Consider the following 27,577-nt stretch of genomic DNA (forward strand, 5'->3'; position numbering starts at 1 on the left):
AACGTTCTCTTAAAGAGTTCAAATTACTAAGATATTTTTGGGCTAAATGAACCACCAGACTTGCTGAAAATACTTCCGTAATTTGGGCTTCACTTCCTCCTGTGGGTGTTTCTCGGCTGTGCTCTAGATAATGTCCCTCTTGGAAAGACACTTACTCTCTCTGCTGGAACAAACCAGATTGACAGTGTCGATATCTGGGCAAAATCTCTCTCCCAAGGCAGGCTGCCTACAGCTACCTCCACAGGAGCGAGTCTGACGTCAACATTTCCGTTCGTGCACGTGGTGTCTTTCTCTTTTTCTCAATTCCCGAAGCCAACTTGCCCTTGGCAATCCCAGGCCTTTACATTCCCAAATAAGAGTGTGGTTATTGGGACTACACAGACTTGGGAGGGCACCTCCCCTTTCCATCTGGAGCCATGCGACAGACAGGTTACTGACCTTTCTAAGCCTCTGCCTCTCTCCTGTCACCTGGAACGGATGACGATCACACGTACACCAGGGGTTTCTGTGGGAGTTTGTATGAGCTCTAAAGTGCTTGGCTTTGACGGAACTCCATAACCCACCTGCTGTCTAGCCACCATACCTCATGGGTGAGTATTCACCAGTGCCACTGAACAAGCTACAGGTGGCTGTCTCTGGTGATCCTTGTGCTGCTCCGCTCAGAAGGCCTCCTTCTTCTCCTCTTTTTACCTAAACCCTTGTTGTGCCACAAAAGCCACTTCTGCCGTGAACTTTTCACCGAATCTCTCTGAAGCCCAATGTGCCTCTGGTTTCTAAGTTCCTACTGGACACTTACAATATATCATTTGGTACTTCATGGACCCCACGTTGTATTGTTCACATAAGCATAAAACCAAGCCCATAGCAGATCTCAGACGTTTGTTTGCGTAGTCATTTCCTCAAGGGAATTTGAAACCCTCCAGTAGTTTTAAATTACTGAGTACGGGGATGGTAAATACATGAGCCAAATGCTGTTCAACATTCTTCCACGTTACTGACAGATATCATTAACCGAGTCCCCAAAGCACTCAGCCAAGATTCTCTTCCCACCTTCTGTACTAAGGAAGGCATTACTAACGTGAACCGGACCCTGAGTCTGAACACAGACATCCTGGGTACTGCCTACATCAACATCCCTACTTTCTCCCCAAGGACTGCGTCAACGCCATTTCAGCTTGTTTAAGCAAAAGGACTTGGACACCAGGCTGCTGAGTAGGTAGTGACTTCATGATCTTCATTTTTTGGGGGGTGCCTGAGAGGCGAGATGAAAGTCCTAACACTGAAGCCTGACCCCAGCCCTCACAATCTTCACTCTCAAGAGCATTTTAAAAATCATAGCACGAGATCCCTAGCAGACGGTCTCTAGAGAGGGAGAGAGAAAAGAAATGTAACCATCATTTGAGTTTTAAGATATAACAACACTCTGGCCTTCAGATAGATGCTGCAGCACTTACACAAAGCATGGTCATGGTGTCCTGTGTCTGGGCAGCGTTTTTCTTATCAAGAAAGACATCATTAATGAGGAATAGCGGTCTAAGTAACATGGCCTACAGACATAAGTCTAATATCTGGTGAGTGTGATTTCCTGGGCAGTTAAAAAACATCAATCATTTTACCTTTGATTATACTCTACTATTGGGTGTTTAAAACCATTCAGGTGACCTTTTTTTTTTTTTTTTTTTTTTTTTTTTTTTCTGTCAAGGTGAGTCAAAGACTGGTCCTCAAGGAGCAACCTGTGGCTCTTCTGCTCTTTCTTTTACCGGTTGCTGCATCCAGGGGGGAACCAGACAAAGGCTTTGCCCCACCACGGCTGGTTTGGAAGCATTAAGGAAAGTCCTCTGTGCTGACCGTCCTCTCTGTAGCATGGACACCAGTTAGAGTCTATCCAATGGGGTTCCCATGGCTTAGATGAATAAGAGGACAAGTGACTCAGTATTAGGATTCAGGGCATTCTGAGAGATGATCCAGGAGTCTTATGGGACTGAATTGACCTTAAAGGGTAAAATATTTTCTCTCTTAATACCTCTATCTGCATTACAGGCCTCCAAGAATGGTTATTGACTACCCCAAAGCTCAGTTATATCAGTCTTGTACTTTTAATTTCTGTGAAATATTTATATAAGGCTTGGACAAAAAGCAAATGATTTTATATGAATCCTTATTAGATGTATATATTTGTCCCTTTAAGCCAGTACTTTTAACTTTTACAAGAACAGATAAGTAGACTAAGAGAACTCTGTATATCTAAGCAGAGGATTGATAGCACTGTATTGAACTTTGACCTTAGAAATTTAAAATCATAGATATATATAATCTTTAAATATGTATAACCATAAATATTATAATGTACTCTATATAATGATATGTGGTTTTGTATAATCATATCTATTATATGTATAATATTTATAATGGCATGTAATGATATATAGGTGTATATATTATGTATATATGTAACTATCACATATATACATACATTTGTATATATGTGAATATCATCTTTTATATGTATAACTCATGTATAACTTGCTCAGACCTTCATGACTTGTCCAGACTTTCCAGTTCTGCCTTTCTCTTTAAAAGTCATAAAGGTGTAAGATTCTGAAGCTTTTAATAGTAGAATTAATTATACGCAATAAAACTTCTTCATGTTAGTTGGTTGGAGAGAGAAAGGCTGATGAGAAATTGTTGGAGGTTTTATCCTAAAATTTTATTTGCTTGTTTATATTTGAGACAAGGTGTCATTTGTTTGTTTATATTTGAGACAATAGCCATGGCTGGCATGCACAAAATAAGACTGGGCTGGCTTTGAACTCACAAAGATCTTCTTGGCTCTACTTCTTGCAATTAAAGGCATGCACCATCACACCCAGCATCAATTTTATTTTTACTTTTAGAGCATGACATAATTCTGAAACATTTTCAAAGTTTGGCTATTTGTTTTTACTATAATAAATTAAGTGTGCAAAAGATTAGATTTCATTACAAAATTTCCTTATATGTACATGGTCTACTTCAATCACATATATCTCAATTACTAGCTGTCCCAGCATCCCAAGCTTTTCTCTTCCTACACAGTCCTTCTTCTATTTTCAAGTCTTTTTAAAAATATAGATTTAACATATAAGATAAAACACAGCATAGCTACTTTCTCAGTCTTAGCTTAGACATGTGTTTTAAAGAGAAAGTGGAAGCAAATTATAGTCATTATAAAAACAAACCACAGTGATAAAACTTTGTAGATATTTTGATGGGCTTCACTTTTAAAAATAAATTTGTGCCTCTACAATTGATATGTTATTATGCAATGTTATAGTTGTGTGCTACATAATACTTAGGTTTGGGTTTTTCTAACTGATCTCACTTTATGCGCAGCATGCCAGGTTGCTTCATGCTACTAATATTGATTAACATCAATGGTCTCTGAAAAAGTCTGCGAGCCACTAGTCTGAAGTTCAACACAGAAAGGAAAATGAAAGTTGTACATTTTTCACTCCTCTGCTAGAAGTGCAGTCTTGGGTTACCCATGGAAAATGACAGGGATCTTTGAGCCAATTGTCAACGGCACACATGGCTCCCTGCCAGAAACTGTCTTTCCTAATTATGACTTTTCAAACTGCATGGCAAAGACAGGGGAGTCAATGGCTGAGGACCTTCCTAAGAGCAATGGGCTAAGAATCGGGGAGGGGGTCTCCATTTTGAGTGAAGGGAAGTGTTCCCCTCAGAGACGCAGGGTGCTGACCTAGGCTAGCCAGTTCACATTTGGCTGGACTTTCTGCGGACAGTCTGTTACCATCTGTCAGATATTTGGTGGCTTAAGCGAACTGAACTGGTCTTGTTCCAATTCCTGGGTAACAGGTGGGCATATCACCAAGCAAGAGGGAGACACCAATGGCTGAAGTTGGCACTAACAGATGTCTTTGCTGGCAGCTCAGCATATAGGCTGTGAGTCAGTGGCTCTGAGGGAGCTACAGTTTGTGCTGGAACAGGCAGGGACAGCGATGAAACCATTCAAAAATGTGATTCCCAAGTACATGTCCACAGTCCTGGAATTTCAGTCTTGGTCATATGCACATGTGTGTGCATGCAAGAGGCATGGAGGTCCTTTGTGCTCACAGATCACTAGGGCAAGCTTGAATGTTAAACACACATGGCTGTTTCATTAAAAGAAGAAATGCATAACTTGTTACCCACCCAGAAGCCTAGAAGTGGATGTGGTTAATAACCTAGCGACCTGTGCCCTATCTGTGTGGGTAGAGACCATACACGATTCTTCCCCTAGGCCCTTATCATAAGCATGCTTTCTCAGTCAATCCATAGAAGCCATTTTAACGGAAGATGTGACATGTGCTTTCCAATGTGTTTCAGTGTAGCCGTGTCTCATCTCCGCTTTACCCTGCTTTGTTCCTCAGGGAGATTTGTGCGAGCTTTATTGAACACACAAGATCAGGAAAGTTTTCACCAAATTGTGCCATGCTTAGAGGATGCCTGAAATAAACTCCTCTGGCTTAGACTCCTGAAGCTCGAACCAGCTTAACCGGCTGCTTGGTTATGTTGAACTGAACCGCCTTCTTGCCTCCTGTAGATCATTACAGTGCTGGCTGTGGCAGCTACAAAGACCCCTGCAGAATCCTCAGACCCTGCAAAATCCATCTTAGTAATCACCTTTCCCCCACTCATAGAATATCTGGGAGAAACCATTTAAATAGAGAGAGAGAAAAGTGTGTTCCATGGTTTCAGTCCATGGCTGGTTGGTCCCATTACTTTGTGGCAGGAGAATTCATCATTGCGTGAAACTGCAGCAGCAAAGATCTGTTCTCCCCAGGTGGCTGAGAAGCAAAGATCAGCAGGAGGGTCCAGGGTTCTAATAACTCCTTCAAGAAGATGCTCTCATTGGCCTAGCTTCCTATACCAGAGTCTATTTTCTAAGTGTCCCAACACCTACAAACAGCACTACTGTAGGGACCACACCTACAGTATAGGAGCCTTTGTGAGGAAGTAGAGGACCTCATTCTGCCTCTCCTACTGACCTCAAACTCATGGCAATCTTCCTGCCTAGACTCCCAAGTGCTAAGAAGATCCACCATGTTCTTTCAGATACACTTAAGATCCAAACCATAACAGCCAGACAGGGAACAGTCATCAGCCCCTCCCCCAACTAAAAAGTAAACAAGTGATTAGCTGTATTTCCTTTGAGCCAATTGTTGAGAACACATACGGCTTCCCTGCTAGAAACTGTCTTTACTAAGTATGACTTTTCAAGCTGGATGGCAAAGACAGGAGAGTCAATAACTCTGGACGCCCCTAAGAGCAACGGCTCAGAGTGTCACCCCTTCCCTCACACTTTGTTCTTCGATCAGTTTCTAACCGTAGTCACTGTGTTTATTACCTGCTGAGGGTTCTGTCTAGGCGGGCTCTTAAATGCCTTTCTAACTTAGCATAGCTAGGCAAGGCTATGCTGGGCTATTGCCTTGGAAACACCGAGACCACAGAATCCAGAATCTCTCTACTCCCACCTGTCCCCAAGACAAGCTTGAGTCTGTCCCTTGAGTTTTCCTTATCACACCAGGTTCTCCGATCTCGCTACCATCCAGGCTCCATCAACCCCTAGGCCATCATGTTCTCTCGTCTTGTCATCTCATTTTACCTTATTTTAAAACTTCATCTGTTCTTCTCCAGCCAGCCAGACTACCTTCTTCCCTTTTTTTTCCTTTCTTTCCTTCCTTTTCTCTTTTTATTTACATGGCAGTTCTTTGCTTTGACCCCTTCAACAAATTTACTGGCTCCACTAGAAATATTTTCCCTGCTACTTTCAAACAGTCTGTGTCAAACAAACAAACAAACAAACAAACAACAACACACTTCTTCTAGGACTTGGCTTGGGGTTTTCTCGCACCAACTCTAACTCAGCCCAGGCACACTCTGGGAATATATTGATGGGACATATTTTCTGTGTTTGGCCCACTATGGCGTCCATTATGCTTTTCACAGAACAGATTTTGATCTAAAGAACTTGACTCGCAAAGTGTTCAGTCAACACATCCTAAGACATGAGCGAGTCTTGAAAGCAGGGCTTGTTTGCAGGTCCGCTTCTCAAATGACGAGTTGACAATGGAAGTGTGTGGGAGAGTGATGAGCAGGACAGATTGTCCCTCACATCACTCGGCCACTGCTACTCCCAATACTTTTGGACCAAGTACTGCAGGAGTTAGGATTTGATGGGCGTATGCTCTCCTCCGCACCAAGATACCTTATGTCATTCAACTGTAAGAATCGAATGCCTGCCTCTCCCTTTGCAGAGCTCTCTTGGGCTGACTCCTCCTGCATTGCTGTCCTGCCCTCAGGCAGGCTCTAGATCCTCAGTGTGGAGGGTTAGCTGATGATGGCTCACGTCAGCACACCTGGGATCCCATCTGGACCTGAGTACAGTACAAGGGAGATGCTGCACTCAAGTTAGAGCCCTGCTCCAGGACAGGCCACAGTACAAGCACCAGTGTGCCCTGCCTGACTTATATCAGTTAGAGCTGCAATAGCACCAGTATCCTAACCACTTCTCCACTTGCTCGCTTCTGCCTCCCTCCTTTTCTTGACCTGTGTGTTTGATCACTTTCCTTTTTAACAGTACTAGAGATTGAGTGCACAGCCTCACCCATGCCAGGAAGACACTCTATGCCGAAGCTACATCTCCAGCCTTCTTTGTAGTTCGTCTGACACACAGTCTCGTTAAATTGTCCCGACTGTCTCACCGTATAGAAGAGGCGCTGGATAGGCACTTCCTAGTTACCTCACCTAGTGTTACCTGGAGGAAGCCTCGGGAAATGGGTGGGCCTGCCTCGTTGCCCTCCCCACCCTGATGCTACCTTTGCCCCAGTTAATGGCTCCTCTTTCCCCTCTCTCCTATCAAGAACTTCTTCCCTCCTGTGTGTTCTTCAAGCCCTGCTCTCAGGAAAGGATCTGATGAATTGAGCCATACAAAATGAACCAAATATTAATGTTTTACCATGTGAGATTTAACATAAACTAGTGCTTACTTTAAACCAGAGGGAGAAGCTAGACAACAAGAGTCTAAACACTGCTCTCACACATATTTGAACAACTACTGTATTCAATAGTGGTTATAATTTAGATGGAAGAGAGATGACTTTAGGTTGGGGATGGCTTCTCAGAACCCACTGATGACGTCACTGATTTCTGGGACCATGACCGTCCTCTGTATCCAGGTCCTGTGAGGGCCTGTGGTTTTGCTCAGGCTCCGAGAAGATGCTGACAGCTGCAGTAAGTCCACACTACAGCAGGGGCAGGCATCTCTGAGCAGTTCTCCCAGTTCCCCCAGGACTACGGAGAAATCTACAGTCTTTTTGTTTCATATTCATTTCTCCAGAAAAAAAGAACCCCCCCCCCCACTCCTCTTCTGCTTACCTTGAAAGCTTACCTTCTGCTTGCCTTGAAAGGTCGCTGCCCCCAGTATTCAGCAAAGGTGCGACCAGGAACTTCTAGACAAGTTCAACATGAGGGGCACAAGGAGGAGATGACCAGGGGACTTGGCAGCAGGTGTCCACTCTGAATTTATTTTTGTTTATGTGTGTGTTTCTGTGCTTGTGTGTGTGTGTGTCTGTCTACATGTGTCTGAGTGATTAACTAGAGACGGAAGATGGAAAATACTGCTTCTAATTTTCTCATCTCTCAAACGGAACAATCCATTTTGGATCGTCACTTGGCTTGTTACTGACTGACAGAAAGAGAGGCCCAGAGATTTCGAGGAAGCAGCCTCACTGTACCTGTTACACTGATTAAAGGACCCCAAACTTTGTTTGCTTCACTTTGTTTCCTGGGAATCCCTATGCAAATTGTGTGACCTTCTGTTAGACTTCAGCTCACGGGGTGGGGAGGGGCAGAGATTAAAATAGGTTCAGTTTCATATCTGGCTATCCAGAATGTTTAATAAAATACACAAAACTGTCATTAGTATATTTTTTTTAAGATTCATTTATTTATTATTTATGCAATGTTCTGCCTATATGCCAGAAGAGGGCACCGGATCTCACTGTAGATGGTGGTGAGACACCATGTGGTTGCTGGGACTTGAACTCAGGATGTTTGGAAGAGCCATCTGAGCCATCTCTCTGGCCCTATTATCAGTAGTTTACAAAGGTATTATCGAGTCTTCCCTTGACATAAATGTGCATTTTTAGAAATCGGCTGAGCACATTTTCATTGAGAAAAATGTAAGAATTTTAGTACTTAGGTGAGAATTCTTACTAAACACATATACACTCTAGGAAGCGTAGTGGCAGGAGATCACTCACCTGTGGTGCTGAAAGGGACTAAGGTGGAACCTAAGGCTCCCGGATCACTTACCTGGAAATGTTGCCACAGATCACTGAGCACGGCTGAGTGTTGTGCAGGTATTGGATGGCTTTGGATAGTCCTATCAATATACTGATTCGAATGTGCCAGGAAAGCGGGGCTGTGTTGTTCTAAAAGACAAGAGAAGTTGGTTTGGTTGTATTATCTTGGTGCAAATGACCTGCATATCCACTATGCAGGCATGTGCTGCTATAGCAGTAGATGGCAGAGTGGAGTGAGAGTGAATCAGCATCTTGGTTTGCTACCACCTGTTTTTAATTGCCAATGGGTTTTCCTCTGCGGGTCCAGTGGTTCTCAACCCGTGGGCTCTTACCCCCATGGGGCCACATAACAGACATCTTGCATATCAGATATTCACGTTATAATTCATAGAACTAGCAAAATCACAGTTATGAAGTAGTAACAAAAATCATTTTGTGGTTGGGGGTCACAAGAACATGAGGAACCGTACTAATGAGTCGCAGCCCTAGGAAGGTTGAGAGCCACTGTCCTAGGAAAGTACCCAGCAATTTCTAACGTTAGCTTAAAGGAACTGTGGCCAGAAGGGCTGAAGAGTGCAGCTCAGCAGTAGAATCCTTGCTTAGCATGAATAAGACACCGGTTTGATTCCCCAGCCCTGTCCTGTGCCCATGTAAATAGCACATACTAAGGGAAGCTGAGAGTAGTTGATATAAACTCACTGTACATATTTGGTGATATTAAACCAAACCCTGTAACTTGCCACCAGGCGGCCTTCTAACAGTAAGCAATCAGTTCCCTGAGATGGTTCTCTACTTCCCTGGGGAACTTTCCCGAATTTCACCCCGTGTACTCAAACCTTGCCTCTCGGTTCTCTCCAGCCCCCCTTTACCCTTAGCTTTAGTGAGTAAAAGGACCTGAGAAAATAGTAGCTGTGACTTACTACGCACTGCAATCTGTCGAAAAGAGTCCCGTTGCTCATATATGGATAAACCAGACAAACTTTCTCAGCCTCGCTGAAATATGCAGCCAACTCTAGTATGTGGGCATGACGGAACCTTAAAACAGAAGGTTTAAAACCATCAGACTCTTGACTCCAATAGAAGATGATGAGACTCTAATCAGGAGAGGTGGGAAATGGTTATTTTATTATCTTATTTCATTTGTTTTTGGGAAACAGTTCTGATGTAACTAATTTTGGCCAAAAGACAAGCCATCTTATTGGGAATTCCAACAAATACTAGCTCTACCCTTTTTTAATTTACTGTCAGAATGTAAATAAAAATAATATATTAAAATTTTATACCAGGTATAAAATTTAAGGAAGCATTGATTTTGTAAGATTTGGGATACTGAGAACTTCATACAAAAAAAAAGCATGATTCAATAATCACTTATTTTCACTAATATAAAACAGTGTCATGTCTTTATTTGTTAAACAAATATTGATGATGAAGCTAAGGCCCATCTGATTCAGTATACAATGCAAGGAAAATCACAAAAACACAGGACTAGAGAAGATTGCCTTCATTTATCCATCAACGGAGCATTACTACATCAGGTGCTGGGTTAAGTCCCAGTTACATACAGGAAAGGGATAGTCATGTCTTTGCTAAGCTTAGATTGTTGCCTAGAATCCACACAATAGTACCTTGAGGTATAAAAAAGTGACACTGAGTTTGAATTATATGTTTCTGCGTTAGGGTATTATATATTTCTTAGGCTCCTGTCATAAATATTTGTTAACCAATTAACCAGAATAAACTCTATTCTGTGGATGTCATTGTTATATGAAGATCAATATACTCCAGGTGGTCATAGCTGAAGGGACAGGTATGGGCTCAAGACACCTCAAGACCAAGTTCTTATCACATAGGAGATTATTTGCACCAGAGGGACAAAGGGCAGGGAACAAGAGACAAAGACAGGCGATAGAGGACAAGAGAGAAAGGGGAAAGGAACAAGGGAGAGGGGGAAGAAATATTTGTCCTGGGATAGGGTTGGGGGTGGGGAGGGGACAGGAACAAAGGACTGCCTCTGGATACAGAGGAGACAGATGTGGCCCATAAGCAAAGGGCAGTTCATAAAGGTAAAAGGGAAACCCCATGTTAGGATGAGGAACTTAATTTTGATTGGATAGGCTGATTAGGGCAGCCACAAGGGGACTTTTGATGGCTGAATGTCAATACTTTGATAGCCAGACCTTGGTAGTCAACCTTAAGAGGAGGAAGTATCCAAAAACTGGCTAGAACATTTTTAAAAATTGTTCAACATCCCTAGCCATCAGGGAAATGCAAGTGAAAACTACTTTAAGACAGCATCTCCAGTCAGAGTGTCCTCCATGAAGGATACAAATAGCAGCAAATGCTGGTGTGGATGTGGGGACAGGGGAATTGCTCATACACTGCCGCTAGGCGTATAAACTAGGACAGCTCTATTGGAAATCAGTCTGGAGGTCCCTCCAAAACCTGAAGCTGACAGAGCTTATCACGCTTGACATACCCAAAGAAATTCTACCATGGAGACAGCGGTACATACAAGTTCATAACGATTCTATTCACAACAACTAGTAAACTTGGTGAGCCTAGATGTCCACCGTGTGATGAGTGGATAATAAAAATGTGGTACATTTACACAATGGAATATTATTCAACTATTAGAAGACCAACAAAGCTAAAATATCTGAGTCCAGGAGTTTCCTGCAGAGACTGATGCACCAACCAAAGACCATGCATGGAGAGGACTAGACCACTTGCTCAGATGTAGCCCATAGGCAGCTCAGTCTCCATGTGGGCTCCCTAGTAAGGGGAGCAGGGGCTGCCACTGTCATAAACTCGGTTTCTTGATCTTTGATTACATACCCCTGGTGATGTGGCCTTGCCAGGCCACAAAGGAAGAGGATGCAGGCAGTCATGATGAGACTTAACAAAGTATGGGCAGATGGCAGGGGAGGAGGACTCACCCTTTCAGTAGACTAGGGGAAGGGGATAGAGAGGAAGAGCGAGGGAGGGGAACCAGGAGGAGATGAGGGAGGGACTACAAATGGGCTATAAAAAGAATAAATTTTGTAAAAAAATAAAATAATAATAATAATAAAGATGAAATTGTGAAATATTCAGGTAAATGGATGAAACTAGAAACAATCATTCTGAGTTAAGTAACCAAGACACAGAAAAACAAATGTTACATATTTTCTCTCATTTCTGGATGTTAGCTTTGTATCTTTGGATATTTGTGTTCTATTTGGAAGACCCAAAGACATAAGACATTTAATAAAACACAAGGTGGGTGGGGATGGGGTCGGGATCTCTCCAGGAAGAACAGATAGAATACTATGGTATAAAGGGCTAAAGTGGAATAACAGAACAGAAAGGGTTAAATTTAGATGAAGGCTGGAATGGCAGGATGGTGGGAACATTTGGAGAGATAACAAACACTGAAGCCTCTCCAAAAATGCCACATGGAAATCTACTGCTCTAAGAGCTTCCTAAAAGATCTACATGTACACATATAAGAAGAGTTCTAGCCGGGTAGTGGAGCTGCACACCTTTAATCCCAGCACTTCAGAGGTGGAGGCAGGTGTACAGAATGAGCCCTAGGAGAGCCAGTGCTACATAGAGAAAACCTGACTTGAAAAACCAAACATCCAAACAAAAAGAGTTCTAATGGATTAAAGAAAGACAAATACTTAGTGTTCGGTGGGTAGGGAGTTGAAGACAGAGACAGTAGGCCCGGGAGGAGTCGGGGAAGGGAAGCAGACACAACCGAAAGGCAATGTATTAAATCTCAAAGGATTAAAATAATGTTTTTATAAAATCTATAAAATCGTATACCCTGATAAAGGAGAATTATCCTTGGGATTTAAGAATGGCAGACCATGCACAAAATGAGCAACAATGTACCAATAATGACCAATAATAAATAACTAAATAATAATATACATTATCAGAAAGAAGGTAAAAAAGTCATATGATCATTTCAACAGATTCAGGAAAAGCATTTATCAAAATTCAAAGCCCTTCAATATAAAACTCTCAATGAATTATGGAGAGAATGCGGTTCAATATAATAAATGCTATACACAATAAACTTATAGCTGATGTCATAACTCATCATGACAAGTACATTATCCGTAAGGAGTGAGAACAAGATGTAAGGAACCATAGTCACCTCTATGCAGTGCTGTGCTGTAAATCTTAGCCAGAGCAACTAGGCAAGAAAAAAAAAGAAAAAAAGAAAAGAAAAGAAAAGAAAAGAAAAGAAAAGAAAAGAAAAGAAAAGAAAAAAGATAGGCATCTGAGCTGAAAAGGAGAAAGTCAAATTGTCTCACTTTGCTTATTACATGATCTCATATGTGGAAAACTTGAAAGACGCTGTCAAAAATAAATAAATAAATAAATAAATAAATAAATAAATGAATGCTATAACTGATAAATTCACTAAATTCTCCCAATACACAATCAACATATAAAATCAATGTTATTTCTCTACATTCACAATGAGCTACCTGAATAAGGAATGAGGAAAATTATCTGTTACTAAGACATCAGATAGAATAAAATAAGAAATACATTTAACCATGGAGATAATCCATATACCTAAAACCATACTGATAACAGAATTAGAGACACAAGCAAATGGGAGGAGACCTCTGACATCATGCACTGCAGCAATTACTACTGCCAAATTGTCCAAACTGCCCAAAGTAAGCCACAGACCTGATGTTATCCCAACCAAAGTTGGAGCAACAGATTTCACTATAATAGAAATCCCTAAAACCCATATGAAACCATGAAAGACTTCAGTCGAAGTAATATGAGAAAGCAGAATCCTGACTCAAAGCAACATTGAAATGCTACAGTAATCAAATCAGTATGTGTTGGCAGAAGGCAGTCCCATGGATCAGTGGCACAGAATAGAGGGTCCAAAAATAGCCCAGTCCCTACATACCTCATCAACTAAAACCCTGACTAGAAGGTGAAAACACACAAAGGGGGAAAAAATCTCTTCAATGAGTGATACTGGGGAAAGAATGGATCTGGATTTGTCTTACATCACATGTAAAAATTGACTTGATTGATGCTTCAGAAACTTAAACAAAAGGTCTGACACCATACAGGTTCTAAAGTAAAATTTCTTCAACATTGGCCTTGGAAATGATTTTTTTTTTCTTTTTTGAGATGGCAGGGCTGTTACTGCATTCTCGAGTAAAGGAATGTTAGAGCTTTAAACCTCTCAACAGAAGAAAGGTACGGTGAAGCCTAGACTCCAGCATGACAGCCAGCAGCAGACTGAACCGTTTGCCAGGCTACTGAAATGTGAGTGTGAGGGTAAGCTGGCTGGGACAAAAATCAGCTGGGTAGATGAGAGAACACTTCCTAAGTTTACCTTTTCTCAGCTGTTGAAATGTCTGAATCTCCCCTTTGTAAACAAACAGGTAAAACTTGAATGTAAAAATCTATTATTACGATTTCTGGATTGAACATATTTTATTGGCCATTAATATTAGCTTCTAATTTCCTGGTCTCTGGCCCTGGCTATAAAAGGGACTGGGTGTGGCACAATGCTTCCCTCCCTACTTTTCTCCCCACCCCGACCTCACATAAAACACCAGAAAAAAAGAATGTCCTGTTTGTGAAGGGTGATGAGCTCCACAGCAGCTGCACATGTGAAATTATATAAAAACAGAGCCGTTTACACTTGTCTCCCAGGACTCCCAGAACCATGCATGGCTTCCCAGGGACACCACACGCACATCAAAAACCCTTAATTTCTTTGTCTAAAACTCTCTTTCTGAAGAGCCACTCTGATGAAACAGTCTCCCAACTGAATCATCTTTAAGGAAGGGAAGGGGAACGCATGTGCTGCTAAGAGTTACTATTCAACCGTGCTGGTCACACATGGCTGAACCTACTTCCCTCTGACAATTTCTCGTTTCAATATGTCCAAGTGAATCATGGAAGTGCCCTTCTTTTCAGTTTTATTTTAAGGAATACACCAAAGAAGATGTCAAAAGTGTACCCAGTGTTCTGACATCCAACCCACACTGATTAAATGCCAGCCATACCAAACACTGTGCTCTAAGAGCCAAGAGGAACAAAATGCATACTCACAGGAGTAAAACTTCCAGTTCTGATAAAAATCTCTTCCAGTGCTTCTTAAACTGCATGTTTTTCTCCTAAATGTCATACAAGAAAGAAAAAGGAAACAATTTAAGAGACAACTCTCTCCTTCTGAGTGTCTTTACCTAGGGAGAGTTTCCCTTTTTGACATAGAGTTGATCTATACTCCCTGCAATCACCCCCCAGGAATCCTTAGAATTCCTCAGATTTCCAAAAAAAAAAGAAAAAATACAGTTTCACTCCCAAACAAGACTTACAACCATTACGACTGAATTGAAGGGTTTTCTGCAATCCGCCATGTTGCAAATGCCATATCCAAACTCACTAGTTTCACACATTTACATAAATCCAAAATATTATGCATTCGCAGAAAGTTCCACACTGATAGAAACTCCTCACTGATCTCTCTATCTCTCTATCTCTCTCTCTCTCTTTCACACACACACACACACACACACACACACACACACATGCACACACAAATCTTATGTTACCTGTGTTCTTTGCAAACTTCTACTGTTATGGCATTTATGAGTTGGCTCATTTGCATATGTCCATTCAAATTTATTTTTGCATGAACTTTGAAAAGGTGCCCCTACTATGCAAAGGAAATTGTAACTTCTTACTATAAGGTTTCACATCTAGACAAGTGGTGCAGGGCTTTAATCTCACTGTTCAGGAGGCAGGTATGTCTCTAAGTTTGAGGCCAGCCTGGGTCTACAAAGTAAGACCCTGTCTAATAATAATAATAATAATAATAATAATAATAGAAACTAGCCAAGATCTAGGCACACAGATGGTGAAAAAACTAATAACTTCAACAATGTTGTGTTGAGCCCTTGGACAGGAGATAGCACGTCCTTGGTGTCTTCACTGTTGTTTGTACATTCTGGATTTAAAGTTCCTTCCTTCCACCACGAACTGCATTCCGATGTTGCTAGTGATAAGGTCCTCTTTTGAACTTGCTAGAAAATGAAGCGTTCAGAACTCTATTGTCATCGAAATCCAAGGGGAATTCTGGGCATCACTGTTCAAGCTGAATTAAAAATAACGAGCCCCGCTCACTAACCGTTTCCAAGGACCACTCCATTGCAACCTACAATTTGCAATTCTCTATCCAGGAAGAAGAGGTCCCTCCCTTGTACTTACTGTTTCTCACTTTTTATCAGCAACAAGTTTTTTTTGTTTTTTTTTTTTTTGTTGTTGTTTGTTTGTTTATTTATTTTTTTGCAGGAGAGTGCGTTGTTTTGCTTTAAATCTGGTAAGCCACCGGGTTCCTGTCTATATCTCTGCAAACCTTTTGCTTGAATGTGGTTTATGAACAAAAGACTTCGTCTGGGCTGGGAGTGGCGGAGAAACACCAACCCTGCGGCTGGGCTGCTGCCCTGACCTGCGGACCCCGAATCAGCCATCGTAACATGCTGTCTAGGTGAGCGGAGGTGCAGGAGAGTTGAGCAGCACAGACCTGACAATCTGGTAAAATTCTCCACTTCTCCTTCTTTGAGAAACATGATTAAAAGCATTGTCTCAATGTTTCAAGTTGCATTCCTTAAGAGAAGTATGTGATTACTTCATTAAGGGGCCTCAGTTTTCGTGTCTTCCACTGGCCTATGTGAGTTGGGTTAAAAAAAGGGAGGAAGGGCGGAGGGAAAGAAAAAAAGAAAAGGGAAAAAGGGGAAGGGGGCAAAGTCCTGCACTTCCACTTGCCGTCTTCAGAGGGAGCTGTACTGTAGGGTGGGACCCTGTCAGCAAGACTTTGTGCAGCTCAGTTCTTAAAAATGACCTGTATGGTCTTCCTCTAAACCACTCAAACCATCCACGATCAAGTACTAAAGAGCTCTGTAGTAAGGCTCTGGGACACACAAAGAAATAACTGAGAAACTTACTCAGCTACCTCAGTGGGAAAAGCAGATGAAGAAATCACTGCAGTGAAATGAGGTAATGACGACGTAGCTGTGTCAGGTCACCAAAGCTAGGCTGGAGGGGAATATGCAGTAAAAAAAAAAAAAAAAAAAAAAAGGAGAAAAAGAAGACCTAGAGGCAAGAGCAGGCCATTCCAAAGTCAGCAATGAAAATTCTGACAATCCGGTAGCAGCTACAGAGAGAAGAATGGAGAAACCCTCTGGGGAGGTGGCTTTAGGGTTCAACCATTGAAAAAGTATGCCAATGGGGCCAGTGACTCACTGACGGTTAAAAAACTGGTTTCAGTTGGTCTCAAGGAACAATATTCTAATGTCTTGTTTTACGATCCAATTTTCTCTAGTAGATGGTTGATCTCAGGAATCTCAGTGTGTCTGTATAAGATTGTTGATACAAATTTCAATTTAAGGACACGAAGAACTCACTTAATAATTACACAAAAGACTCTGTAACATTAGGTACAAGCAGGAATCGCTTAGAGTCCATCCTTTCTGGACTTCCCAATCCTGTCCACTGGTGACTAGGTTTGGTCCATTTCATCGTATTCTCTCTTGCCTTCCCCAGTGACTTTGCCTCAGCTTAAGTGATACTTCTCAACATCAGTTACATGTTGGAGATGTTTACAAAAATGTTTTGTGTCTCAACAATGACTAGAATGACCCAATAATCGTAAGGGCATGCTAATGAATGTATACCTTGGTAGTAACCAACAGCTCTCTAATTGAACTTAAGACTTGTTCAACAAGAGAGAAATCATGCCTGTACTGGAAACCTAGCCAACTACTCAGGGCTAGTAAAGTCGTGAATCTTGGAAAAGAACCTACAGCCACCACTTTACCAAACCAGTATAATCCCTGACTACATTCTAAACATGTCTCCATTAGTCAGAGCTAAGTATAGTTCTCATACCTCTTCAAGGAAACTTTTTTCCCCCAACAGATGGAGACCATAACAGAAAAACATGAGCAGTCAAAATGCAGGGCCCAGTTCCCATGGATACAGCTACAAAGCAATTAATGCTCAGGGGACATGGTAGAAGAGGAGGAGAAAATATTGCAGGAGCCAGAGGATAAAAGAGTTGGAGCCTGTGTTTCCTAGAAACGTCAGAAGCTATACCCGCAAAGCCTCACCAACATGACTGTCTACACACAAGCTGAACAAGGAAAACAATAGACAAGCAGGGATGGGAGCCCAGGACACCTCAATCAAACAAAGAACCACAGGCAAGGAATGCTGAGAGTTGAGGAAATAGACTTCCCCAGGAAAGACTACACCAATTGGTTACCCAATACCAAAGGGTCAGGCCTGAAAACATGTACACAAGAAACATTATACAGAGTAAATTGGTTGTATTTATGTATTTGGGATTTATATATTTTATAATGCATGTTTATATAGGATATACATATAATAATATTTTATAGATTATATTATATGATGTATTTACATATGCGTATGTGTTTATCATATATACACATATATATGTAACAACAATTAAAGAAAAACATGTATTTGAAAGAGGGGGCACATGAAAGGGTTTGAAAGGAGGAAAGGGAAGGCAGAAATGATATAACTATATTATAATCTCAAAAATTTTACTATTGGTGTCTGACACCTAAAGACATTTTACAAAATATTCGTACCTGCCGCCTCCACCATCACTCTGACTCAACCAGCTGCTAAGGTTCCCCCTCCTCCCCTCTCCTTTGCCTGAAATGGACATTTAGTTTCCTGGGTGATTCTACCACAAGCATAATTGGTAGCACCAGCTTAAGCTCCACTTGCTTGATAGTTTTCACTGCAGAATCCCTCTATCTAGACTGTCTTCTTCCAGTCCTTTGCCAACCCTCCTGCTAGCCTCTAGTCCGCCTACCCTCTAGTCAAAGCTGTATTTTAAACACGCATCTAACCCTTTCACTCACCTACTTCATCAGGCTTGGGCTCATCTTTTCTGGATTATAGTTTGTCACTATCTCCCCATCCCCATAGTCCCCCAAATGAATTGCTACCCACAAGGGAAATCCTGCCTCTGTTTCCCCATTGTGTGGACTTCCCTTTCTTCACTGGCTGCCAAAATAACCTCTTCAATCCAGAGGAAAGGTCACTTCCTCTCATCCAGTTTCCATTTGTTCCTGGGGAGTGTTTATTGAGAGGGTGCTCTCTGCTGGGTACTCTTCTGGGTTCTAGCTTGTCCTGTCCTTTGGGTGTCAAATGCTCCTCAGGCCTTTTGTACAAGCCTCTGTTAAAGTACTTCTATTTAGCCAGTGATGGTGGTACATGCCTTTAATCCTAGTGCTCAGGAGGCAGAGGCAGGAGGGAGGATCTCTATAAGATCAAGGCCAGCCTGGTCTACAGAGTGAATTCCAGGACAGCCAAGGCTACACAGAGAAACCTTGTCTCAAATAAATAAATAAATAAACAAAAAAACAAGAAGAAAAAGGAGAAGAAGAAGGAGAAGAATAGGAAGAAGAAGAAGAAGAAGAAGAAGAAGAAGAAGAAGAAGAAGAAGAAGAAGAAGAGGAAGAGGAAAAGGAAGAGGAAGAAGAGAAGGAAGAAGAAGATGATGACCTTCTGCATCAGTAGTTTAATCTTTTACTGAGTTGGGTATTTCCCCTGAAAAACCATGAACTCCCGAGAACAGAGTAGGTCCACTTCACAGGAGTTTCATGGACAGTTCTTGGTTGCTGACTACCAGTGAAGAAAATGAAGGGCACTTCTTTCATGCCCTTCTGACTTTTGAGCTTAGTTTTCAAACTGGCTGTATTCTCTCTGCTGCCTTCTTGTCTTCTGTTCTCGCCATTGCTCCGTTGCTTCAGTAGGATTTACATACCAAGTGCACCCTATAAAGGCCCTTGCTGGAGTCTTGGTTCCTAAGTGGGGCCATGTTCATAAACAGGCCATTTGGGAAGGAGTTAGATCTTGGGAGCTCAGACACAATGTATGCATTAAGCTCGTCATAAAGTCACTATCACAGCATTATTGGAAAGTGGTTAAACATAGGATAATGGGGGCTGGAGAGGTAGGTCACAGTGAGGAGCACATACTGCTCCTGTAGAGGACCTAAATTCAATTTCCAATGTCCATGTCTGTTGGGAGGCTCGCAACTGCCTGCCACTCCAGCTCCAGAACACACACACACTCACACACACCACATCACACACACATATAGACACACATCATACATAACATACACACACACACACACACATCCTCCCTTCTTCCTTCCCTTTCTTTCTATGTTTTTTAAAGCAGGTTAAATCACTGGGCCTGTGTTCTAGAAGGATGCGCCCAGGTGCTGCCCTCTCCGATTCTTGGCCACCATGAGCTGAGCAGCTGTACTCTACCAAGTCCTACTATAATGCTCTGTCTCACCACAGGCCAGCGCACAGGGTCACCCACCGAACACGGACTGAAACCCCTCGACTGTAGCCAAAATAAGCCTTTCCTGCTTCAAGTTGACTCTCCCAGGCATCTGTCACCGTGATGAAAAACCTGACGCATCCTACTCGAAGCCTCTCCCTCTCCTTCCTCACCTTCCTGAGCTCTGATAAAAAAGCGTCCATTCAACCGGACTTCGTGCTCCCCCCGTAACACAGCTACGGGACTTGCAGAGGATGATGCTCTGAATAAGCGCCCGTGCAATTTCTCAGCCTTTTTTTTTTTTTTTTTTTTTAATTTATAAGGTCACAGTGCGTAGCCTTAGCTTGCCTAGAAATCTCTTGGTAGACCATGCTAGCTTTACACTCACAGAGATCTGCCTTCCTCTGGAGCCCTAGTGTAGACATTAGAGCGCATGCGCTACCACCGCCCAGCCAATCTGATTTTCATTCAAGTTCCTGGGGTCATGAACTGCTTTTAAAAACGTGTTACCCATGCAACACATCTGGGTGCGGGAGAGATTTTTATCTTACACACCACATCCTTTTCAGGACAGGCGTTTGTGGTTTAGTCGTTTCTTAGCCTCACCCCCATCCTAAGGTCAGAGATCCCATTTTCTTCTTTTCAAATATCCCTTCTAACAATGCTGATTTTTTTTCAAAAAGACACATTTTAATATGAAATAGGAGTAAACGAGTGGAACTGATGTCGACGATAGCGATTCTTTCCATACCTGCTTAAATAATTTAACAGCGTATGTTTGGTTTTGAATCTCCGCTCTGTAGACTTCAAATATCTCCCCTTCTCCAATTAGGAAGTCTTTATGGAAACGCTGGGTTGCTTCTAGGACATTCTGGAAGTTGATGGGCGGTTTATGCGGTATTCCTTAGGAGGGAAGAAAGGGAGACAATGAGCCTTCTCTTTGCTTCTGAGAGTCAATGTCACTGTTCCAAGTAGGATGTCTGTACTGAATGCACATCAGAGTAGGAGGCCAGAGAGCAAATCCGGGAGCCCATAGAGAGTCCCACCACGTGTCTTCTGGGCCTTTTTGTGGGTCTGGCTCTCACCCTTCCACACACCACGGGGCTTTTTAGATGGGTGAACAGCAGCATGATCTTTATCTCCAAAGAGCTTAACCAAAGAAGCCATGATTCTAGGAATCTATTTGTCCTGAGGTCAAGGCCTTACATTTGACCTTCTGTCAAAATGCTGCCTGCCTGTCCAGGATTTCTCTTGAGATGACTAAGCAGTGTTTCCCAAGCATTGTTGATAGAGAAGCTCTGAGGCGCCAAAGCCTCTAACCGCCTAGCTGATTTCCTCAGAGTAAATGAAGACACTTCACCTCAGAAAAGATAACCTAAAGTAGGTGCTGAGTGAAGATATTTACAGATAACCAAATGCAGATCTGAAAAGCTGAGAAGGCCCACAGAGGCGACTCTACAGCAGAGAGCTGGCTGAGCACCCCAGATGTTCTACTCTCCAGCACTACAAGGGATGAAAAAAAACATAAAAAGCATGGCTCAGTTTTAACCATGTTTCTACAAACATCCCTCTAAAAACACTCACCGTTTACTTTAGAGATCAGTGCCAAAGACTTAACCCTCGCCCGACTTCCCTGACTCTCACTCACCCGGAGAATCGTGAGTCTTGGTGGAAATGACTTTAAGTACTCTAAAGTACGCTTTAAATCAGAATGACTCCCAGGTGGAACTAAAACATTTTTCCTACTAAGAAAGTAAGGAAGCTAACATGAAATACAAATGGATTTTCATAGTGACCTTCAGCATTACCTTATTATCTCAAAAGGTGCATCTATGACAACTTCTGAAGCTACGCAAAACTCAACACAAATTTTTAAATGTTTTTTTTATGGCATACAAAACAAGCAAATTATGCCAACAAACTCCTTCCATGTGAAAATCCTCTATGTTTTTCATTAGCACCATGGATCATGATGATGATGATGATATGATGATGATGACGACAATAATTATGATTATGCTGGTGACGATTTTCCCCTTTCTCCTCTTCCCCCTCCTCTTCTGTTTCAGAAGATCCATGTGACAAATTCATTTCTTATTTTCCTTTAATTGACGCACGAGTGTTGTTGTGTTTTATAAGGACAATTTCAGCCAATGGACCCGTATATTACTACTACGTCACCCACTACAATTACAAGTATCTATCAAAATTTAAAACATTTCATGGCTATGAAAATGTTATATTAAATTGGAATTAAACAATATAAACAGTATGGTTATTCATTATTTTCCCCTGCAAACTCGCTCACATGAAAGTGTGATTTCATTAAATTGTAATGTAATTATTGCCTTTTTTATTTTTTACCTTTTTCATTATCTTTAGGAACAAGAACATTATCCACTGTGACATTGACTGGTTCCTGAAAGATGAAATATATAGTAAGAAATTGCATTTATAAGTCTAGAAAGAGAAGAGCCTTAACAGAAATCTATAGCTTCCATGAGACTGTATTATGCAACAGAGCAGAAAGCCAGAGCAAAGCTAAGTTATCTCACTATATTCAATAGTATTCATTTCCTTATAGACATGGCTTCCATGTCTACAGAGAACAGCAAACCATCAATTCTGTTATTGCCAGTTTTAAATGGATTGTAATGCTCTCAAAAAAACAAAAAACAAAACAAAAACAGTGACAACAGAAACAAAAACAAAACCGGTCACTGATGATTTGTTGTGATATAAACTAGCAACACCCTAAAACACCAACTGGAGAAGGGAAAAGCGGAGTTAAGATAAGTAAGTCCTAGGATCTTCGTAGCTCAAAAGCTCTGGTAGATCTTGGAAGCAGAGAATGCTTACTCCTCAGATTTCAGACCTCAACTAAAAACAGACACAGCGACAGGCAAAGCACTTCTAGCTTTCAAATGCTGCCTGCCTGTCCAGCATTTTTGGGCCAGAGAGTTCAAATCTTTGTGAAAGTATCTGCACCAGAGGTCCAGGGTCGTTTTGTCTGCACACGTGCTCTGCATTGGGTGATACATTGGGAAACCGAGGCTCCTGCTGATGTGTCTTTGAAGGATTGACGATTACTCCTGAAAGAGAAGTAAAGGGAGCTGGGTAGAGAAATGTTTCTGTCCCAAAATGTTCACTTGTCCTGAGACCATGAAAATAAATATGTCATTAGCAATGCTCATTTCTATTACCTTCATTCAACTGTAATAAATAAATAAGTTCACAGCCGTGAAACATTTTCTGATGGTGAAGTACGAAAACATACCTGCATTCATTTAATATGCAACTGGCCACATTCAAGTGCCTTAGTTATCATTAAAAAATGTTAAAGTATGAGACACAAAACTGAAAGTAAAATGTGATGCTTTTGCTATGTTCTACAGATACTTAAAATGTTGAGGGTCTGAGATTATACTCCCCTGGATTGGTTTATTGTTTTTTACTCTTTTTACAATAAAGTATCAGAGATTTGTGCGCACGCACGCACACACACACACACACAAACAATCACCAATACTCACACCCCTATCCAAACATAAGCTATAATTTTACTTTTTAGAATTCTGCCAGAACTGGGGTTCTCTATGTACCTTCTCACAATAGATTAAAACACCTTTGTCTTTGTTGTGTTTTCTAACATTTAGATTCAACCTTTAGAATTTTCTTATTTTTTCTGGTCTAGTTACTCTTATTTTCTAGTGTTTATCAAATTATTTGTTTACAAAACTAGCAACAAACATCATCAACTAACTTTTCAAAACTCTCAAATATTTTTCAAATATTACAAAGCAACTGGTCCTATTTGATATCTACAGAACTTTCTTTCTAAACACAGAAAACACACACATCCTCCTCCAGAGGATTATCCAAAACAGACCATATATATGTTGGACAATAAAATGAACCTTGATATACTTAGATGGTTTGAATCACACAAAGTACATTTTCTGACCCCTGAGAAATTAAAGTAGAAATCAGCTGTAAAGAGAAACTTGAAAATCTCACAGAAACTGGAATATTAAAAATCATGACTAATGAGTAAAAGACAATGGCAGAAAGTAAAGTAGAAAAATACTTTGAGATGATCAATAATTCAAAAAATAATTAAAACTTAAAGTAGGTAGCACAAAGCATGGTTGAGAGGAAAGCCTGTAACTGTAAAGTTCTACCTTGAAGGGAGAACTAGCTGAAATCAGTTGTTTTAGGAAAATTTTGTCATTTTCATTTTAGGAAACTGTGTTTTTAAAATGGCAAAGTAAACAAAAGCAAATGGGAAGAATTCACGTCAGAGTAGAAATAGAGAACTTTCAAAAGGAAATTCATAGAAAACAAGGCTGGCTCTTTGAAAAGATCGTCAAAGCTGACAATAGTTCGGATAGGATGAAAATAGAAGAAAGGAAGGAAGAAAGAAAGGAAGGAAGGAAAGAAGGAAGGAAAGAGGGAATAGAGGGGGTAAGAAAGGAGAGAGGCTCAAATTACTAAAATTAAGAACAAAAGAAGAGCAATCATTACTGATTTTACGATTTTAGTCATTAGTGCTATAAAGCAATATTATGCTATCAAGACAATATAATTCATAAGAAATTAGATAAGTCAAATGATATGAGCAGATTCCTAAGATTCTGTCTACTAAAATTAATTCAAAGGATAATCTGAATGGACCTAAAATAAGTTAAAAAAGCAATTAGTGTTTTCTAACCTCCCAGACAGAAAAGGTCTGGTCCATATAACTGCATTAGTTAATTCCACCAAGCACACACAGTTTAGCACAAACCCTGTAGATTCCTCAACTGCGGAAGGAGAGAGAACAACTCCTGGTTCATTTAATGAAGCCAGCATTATTTTGATACCAATGTCAGACAAGCACAGCAAAGTGCAGACACAACAAAACACGACCAAACCAAATCTACAAATATGCAAAGTATGCCACAACCAGGTGGGATTTATCCCAGAAATCCAAGATTTGCTTAAAAATGTAAGTCAATTAATGCAACACAGCACCTCAATAAAATCAGAGATGCAAAAGTACATGCTCACCTCAAGACTGTAAAAAATAGACAAAATTCAATACCCTATCATGATAAAACGAAATAAAACCCCCTAGAAACAGAAGGGAGTTTCCTCAGTCTGATATAAGGTATCTATGAAAAACACATAGTTAACATCATAATCAATGGTTCATCTCAGATTTACCTACCTCCTGCACTAGGGCAGTAAAATAATTGTTTCTTACAAATCTGCTACTGCTATGTGTTCAAAACTGAATAAACTGTGCATTTGCAAAAGATTAGGAGATGAACAAGAATTTAAAAGACAGAATGTTTCCCCCTTAAGGTCAGGAACAGAATGGGGCTGCTTGGTCATCCTAGTTCTGCTTATAATTTCATCCAAAGTTCTAGCCAGCAGAGCCAACAGAGATAAAGAGCCAACACACACTCTAAATCATGTATTGTCAGATACAACATTTCAAGCCTGGAAGCTATAAAAGAATCAAATTTCATCATCCTTTTGTTATTAAAGAAAACAAAAATAATATTTCAGTGCCAGAAAATGATAGCTTTAAAGTAGTTTCTCTAAGAAGCAAGTAAAAAGCTGTATAGTGTGTATCAAAGCTTTTTAAAAACTAAAAGAGGAAAACAATGATTTGGGGAGATAGCTCAGCTTATAAAGTATGAGGATCTAAATTCAATCTCAAGAACCCACTGAAGAAAATAAAACCAAAACAGACAAGAAACCAAATAGCCAGGCACAGTAGGCATGCTGATAACGCCCAAGATGGCGGAGGAGCCAAGCAGATGCCTGGGGCTTGCTAGCCCTTCAGCCTTGCCTGAGATGATCTCCAGACCAATGAGAGACTGAGAAATAAGGTTTAAGACTCCTGATGAATGCCCTCTGACCTACACACACACACACACACACACACACACACACACACACACACACACTTATACCTACATGTACACATACACAAAGCAAATCCAGAAAAAAAAAAAAAAACAACCCTACTTGTCATTAAAATATAAGGACAAAATACAGTGTGTATTCATCTGCATGCTGGAAATATTACAGCAAACAAAAGGTTCCTTGGAAGGGTTGGTTTTTCTGTATCTTGGTAGAATTGCTTTATGGGGGTTATAAAGCCACCTAGGAACAGAATCCTGGAGGATTAGTTCCTGGGGGAAAACCTCTGGACCTTCCTCCTTGAGAATGGAAAGACAATTCGAATCTAAGCAATGTCTAGAGGTTCAAATAAGAAAGGTGGAACATACCTCTAGAATTAAAAGTATCTCACCAGAAAGAGTGAAGATTTAAAAGGTGGGCAAAAAGAGATTATGTGTGTAACTGCATTCCTGTCTGTGATAGCAGCACACGGAGACTGGATCTTCTGATGAACTTTCAGTCAGAGCTCTGCCTCCTAAGTCAGTGACTGGCTTCCACAGGACACACCTGCTCAGTGACACGAACCCAACACACCCCTGCATTACACTTTTAACAACACTCAATTGACTTTTTCAACATGATGATTTGATTAAATTATCAACTCAGTAAGTTACAATTAACCAATGCTATGTCACTTAGTGAAGTCCTCAAGTAAGATGTTATCATCTTCCTCCCATATTTACCTACCTCTTGCACTGGGGCAGTAAAATAATTGCTTCCTACGAGTCTGCTAATGCTATGTTTTTGAAACTGAAATAAACTGCGTATGTGTGCAACAGATTAAGAGATGACTAAGAATGGAGAATTTTGGGTACTTACAACCCTTCTCATTCTTTGCTATGCAACAACATAGATGGTGAAAATGCACCGCTGGAACCTATTCTAGAACACTGACTATCCATGTACCCTGTTAAGTTGGTACAGGTTGGTACTGAGAGGAGCAAGCCATACAGATGGTTTCCATGGCTAGAAATGGCTCAGATAACGAAAACGCAATGCATTTACATTTCTTAGAGACTCACTATTTTTCATTTCTTCAGCTTCAGACTGAAGTACCCCATTGTACAAGTGAAGAAATCACGTACAAAAGGTCAAAATGATTATCAATTATTATGTAGCAGTTTCCTCTGAAGCTTATTATGACACAGAAAGCCCTAAAATAAAGCCTTCTTAAGATGCTGGAAGTATACAGTAATGGTGACATATGCCTTTAATCACAGCATTTGGGAGGCAGATGGAGGTAGATACAACTCTGAGTTCGAGGCCAGCCTGGTCTTCAGAACAAGCTCTGGGACAACCAGGGCTACATATGGAAACCCTATCTCAAGAAAACAAAGCAAAACAACAACAAAAAGATGCAGGAAGTAAACAACTCAGATGTTTTAGGAAGTTCCTGAAAATGATCAGATGTGCAACCCTCCCCATCCCCAAGATTATATGAAGGTAGAAGGGAGGTGAAGACATGAGAATCATCCTTCTGGAAGTTCACATACTAGCTAGCCTGAAATACGGAGTACAGCAGAAACAACAGAACCAACGCCTAAAAGTTATCCTCTGACTTCCACACTTGTACCACAGCATGACTGCAACATGAGAAAAACAGACAGACAGACAGACAAGACAAACTAGAGTGAATGGCAGATAAGTAAGGCATAATTAAAGGCTGTGCCTACAAAGGAGAATCACAACTTTATTCTGGAGGTATTATTTACATTCAGAGAAGGCCTAGTTATATTATTGTTTATAAGTGAGAGAGCCAATGTTGTTGCTATCTTTTGAAAATATAATTAAATGAAAAATAACATTAGATATATTTTTATTTAAATATTATTGTTCTTATTCTGAGCTTTAGACAAAAAGTTTATGCTTTTAATTGATAAATGAAATGTTAGAACCCTTTA

At 40.8% G+C, this 27,577-nt stretch overlaps 1 protein-coding gene across 2 annotated transcripts in view; it reads right to left on the reverse strand.

Annotated features, from left to right (window-relative positions):
• Positions 1-27,577, reverse strand: part of Irak3 (interleukin 1 receptor associated kinase 3) — a 62,555-nt gene that overhangs the window by 12,145 nt on the left and 22,833 nt on the right. For both annotated transcript variants that reach the window (XM_021627428.2, XM_021627422.2), the window contains 6 exons: positions 22,713-22,816; positions 22,089-22,143; positions 20,476-20,627; positions 14,436-14,500; positions 9,266-9,380; positions 8,356-8,474 (listed from right to left, as the gene is read on the reverse strand). In XM_021627428.2, the coding sequence (XP_021483103.2) occupies positions 8,356-8,474; positions 9,266-9,380; positions 14,436-14,500; positions 20,476-20,627; positions 22,089-22,143; positions 22,713-22,816 (610 nt within the window). The remainder of the gene's footprint in view (positions 1-8,355; positions 8,475-9,265; positions 9,381-14,435; positions 14,501-20,475; positions 20,628-22,088; positions 22,144-22,712; positions 22,817-27,577) is intronic.

The sequence above is a fragment of the Meriones unguiculatus genome, chromosome 2, assembly GCF_030254825.1.
Source record: "Meriones unguiculatus strain TT.TT164.6M chromosome 2, Bangor_MerUng_6.1, whole genome shotgun sequence".
NCBI lineage: Eukaryota > Metazoa > Chordata > Mammalia > Rodentia > Muridae > Meriones > Meriones unguiculatus.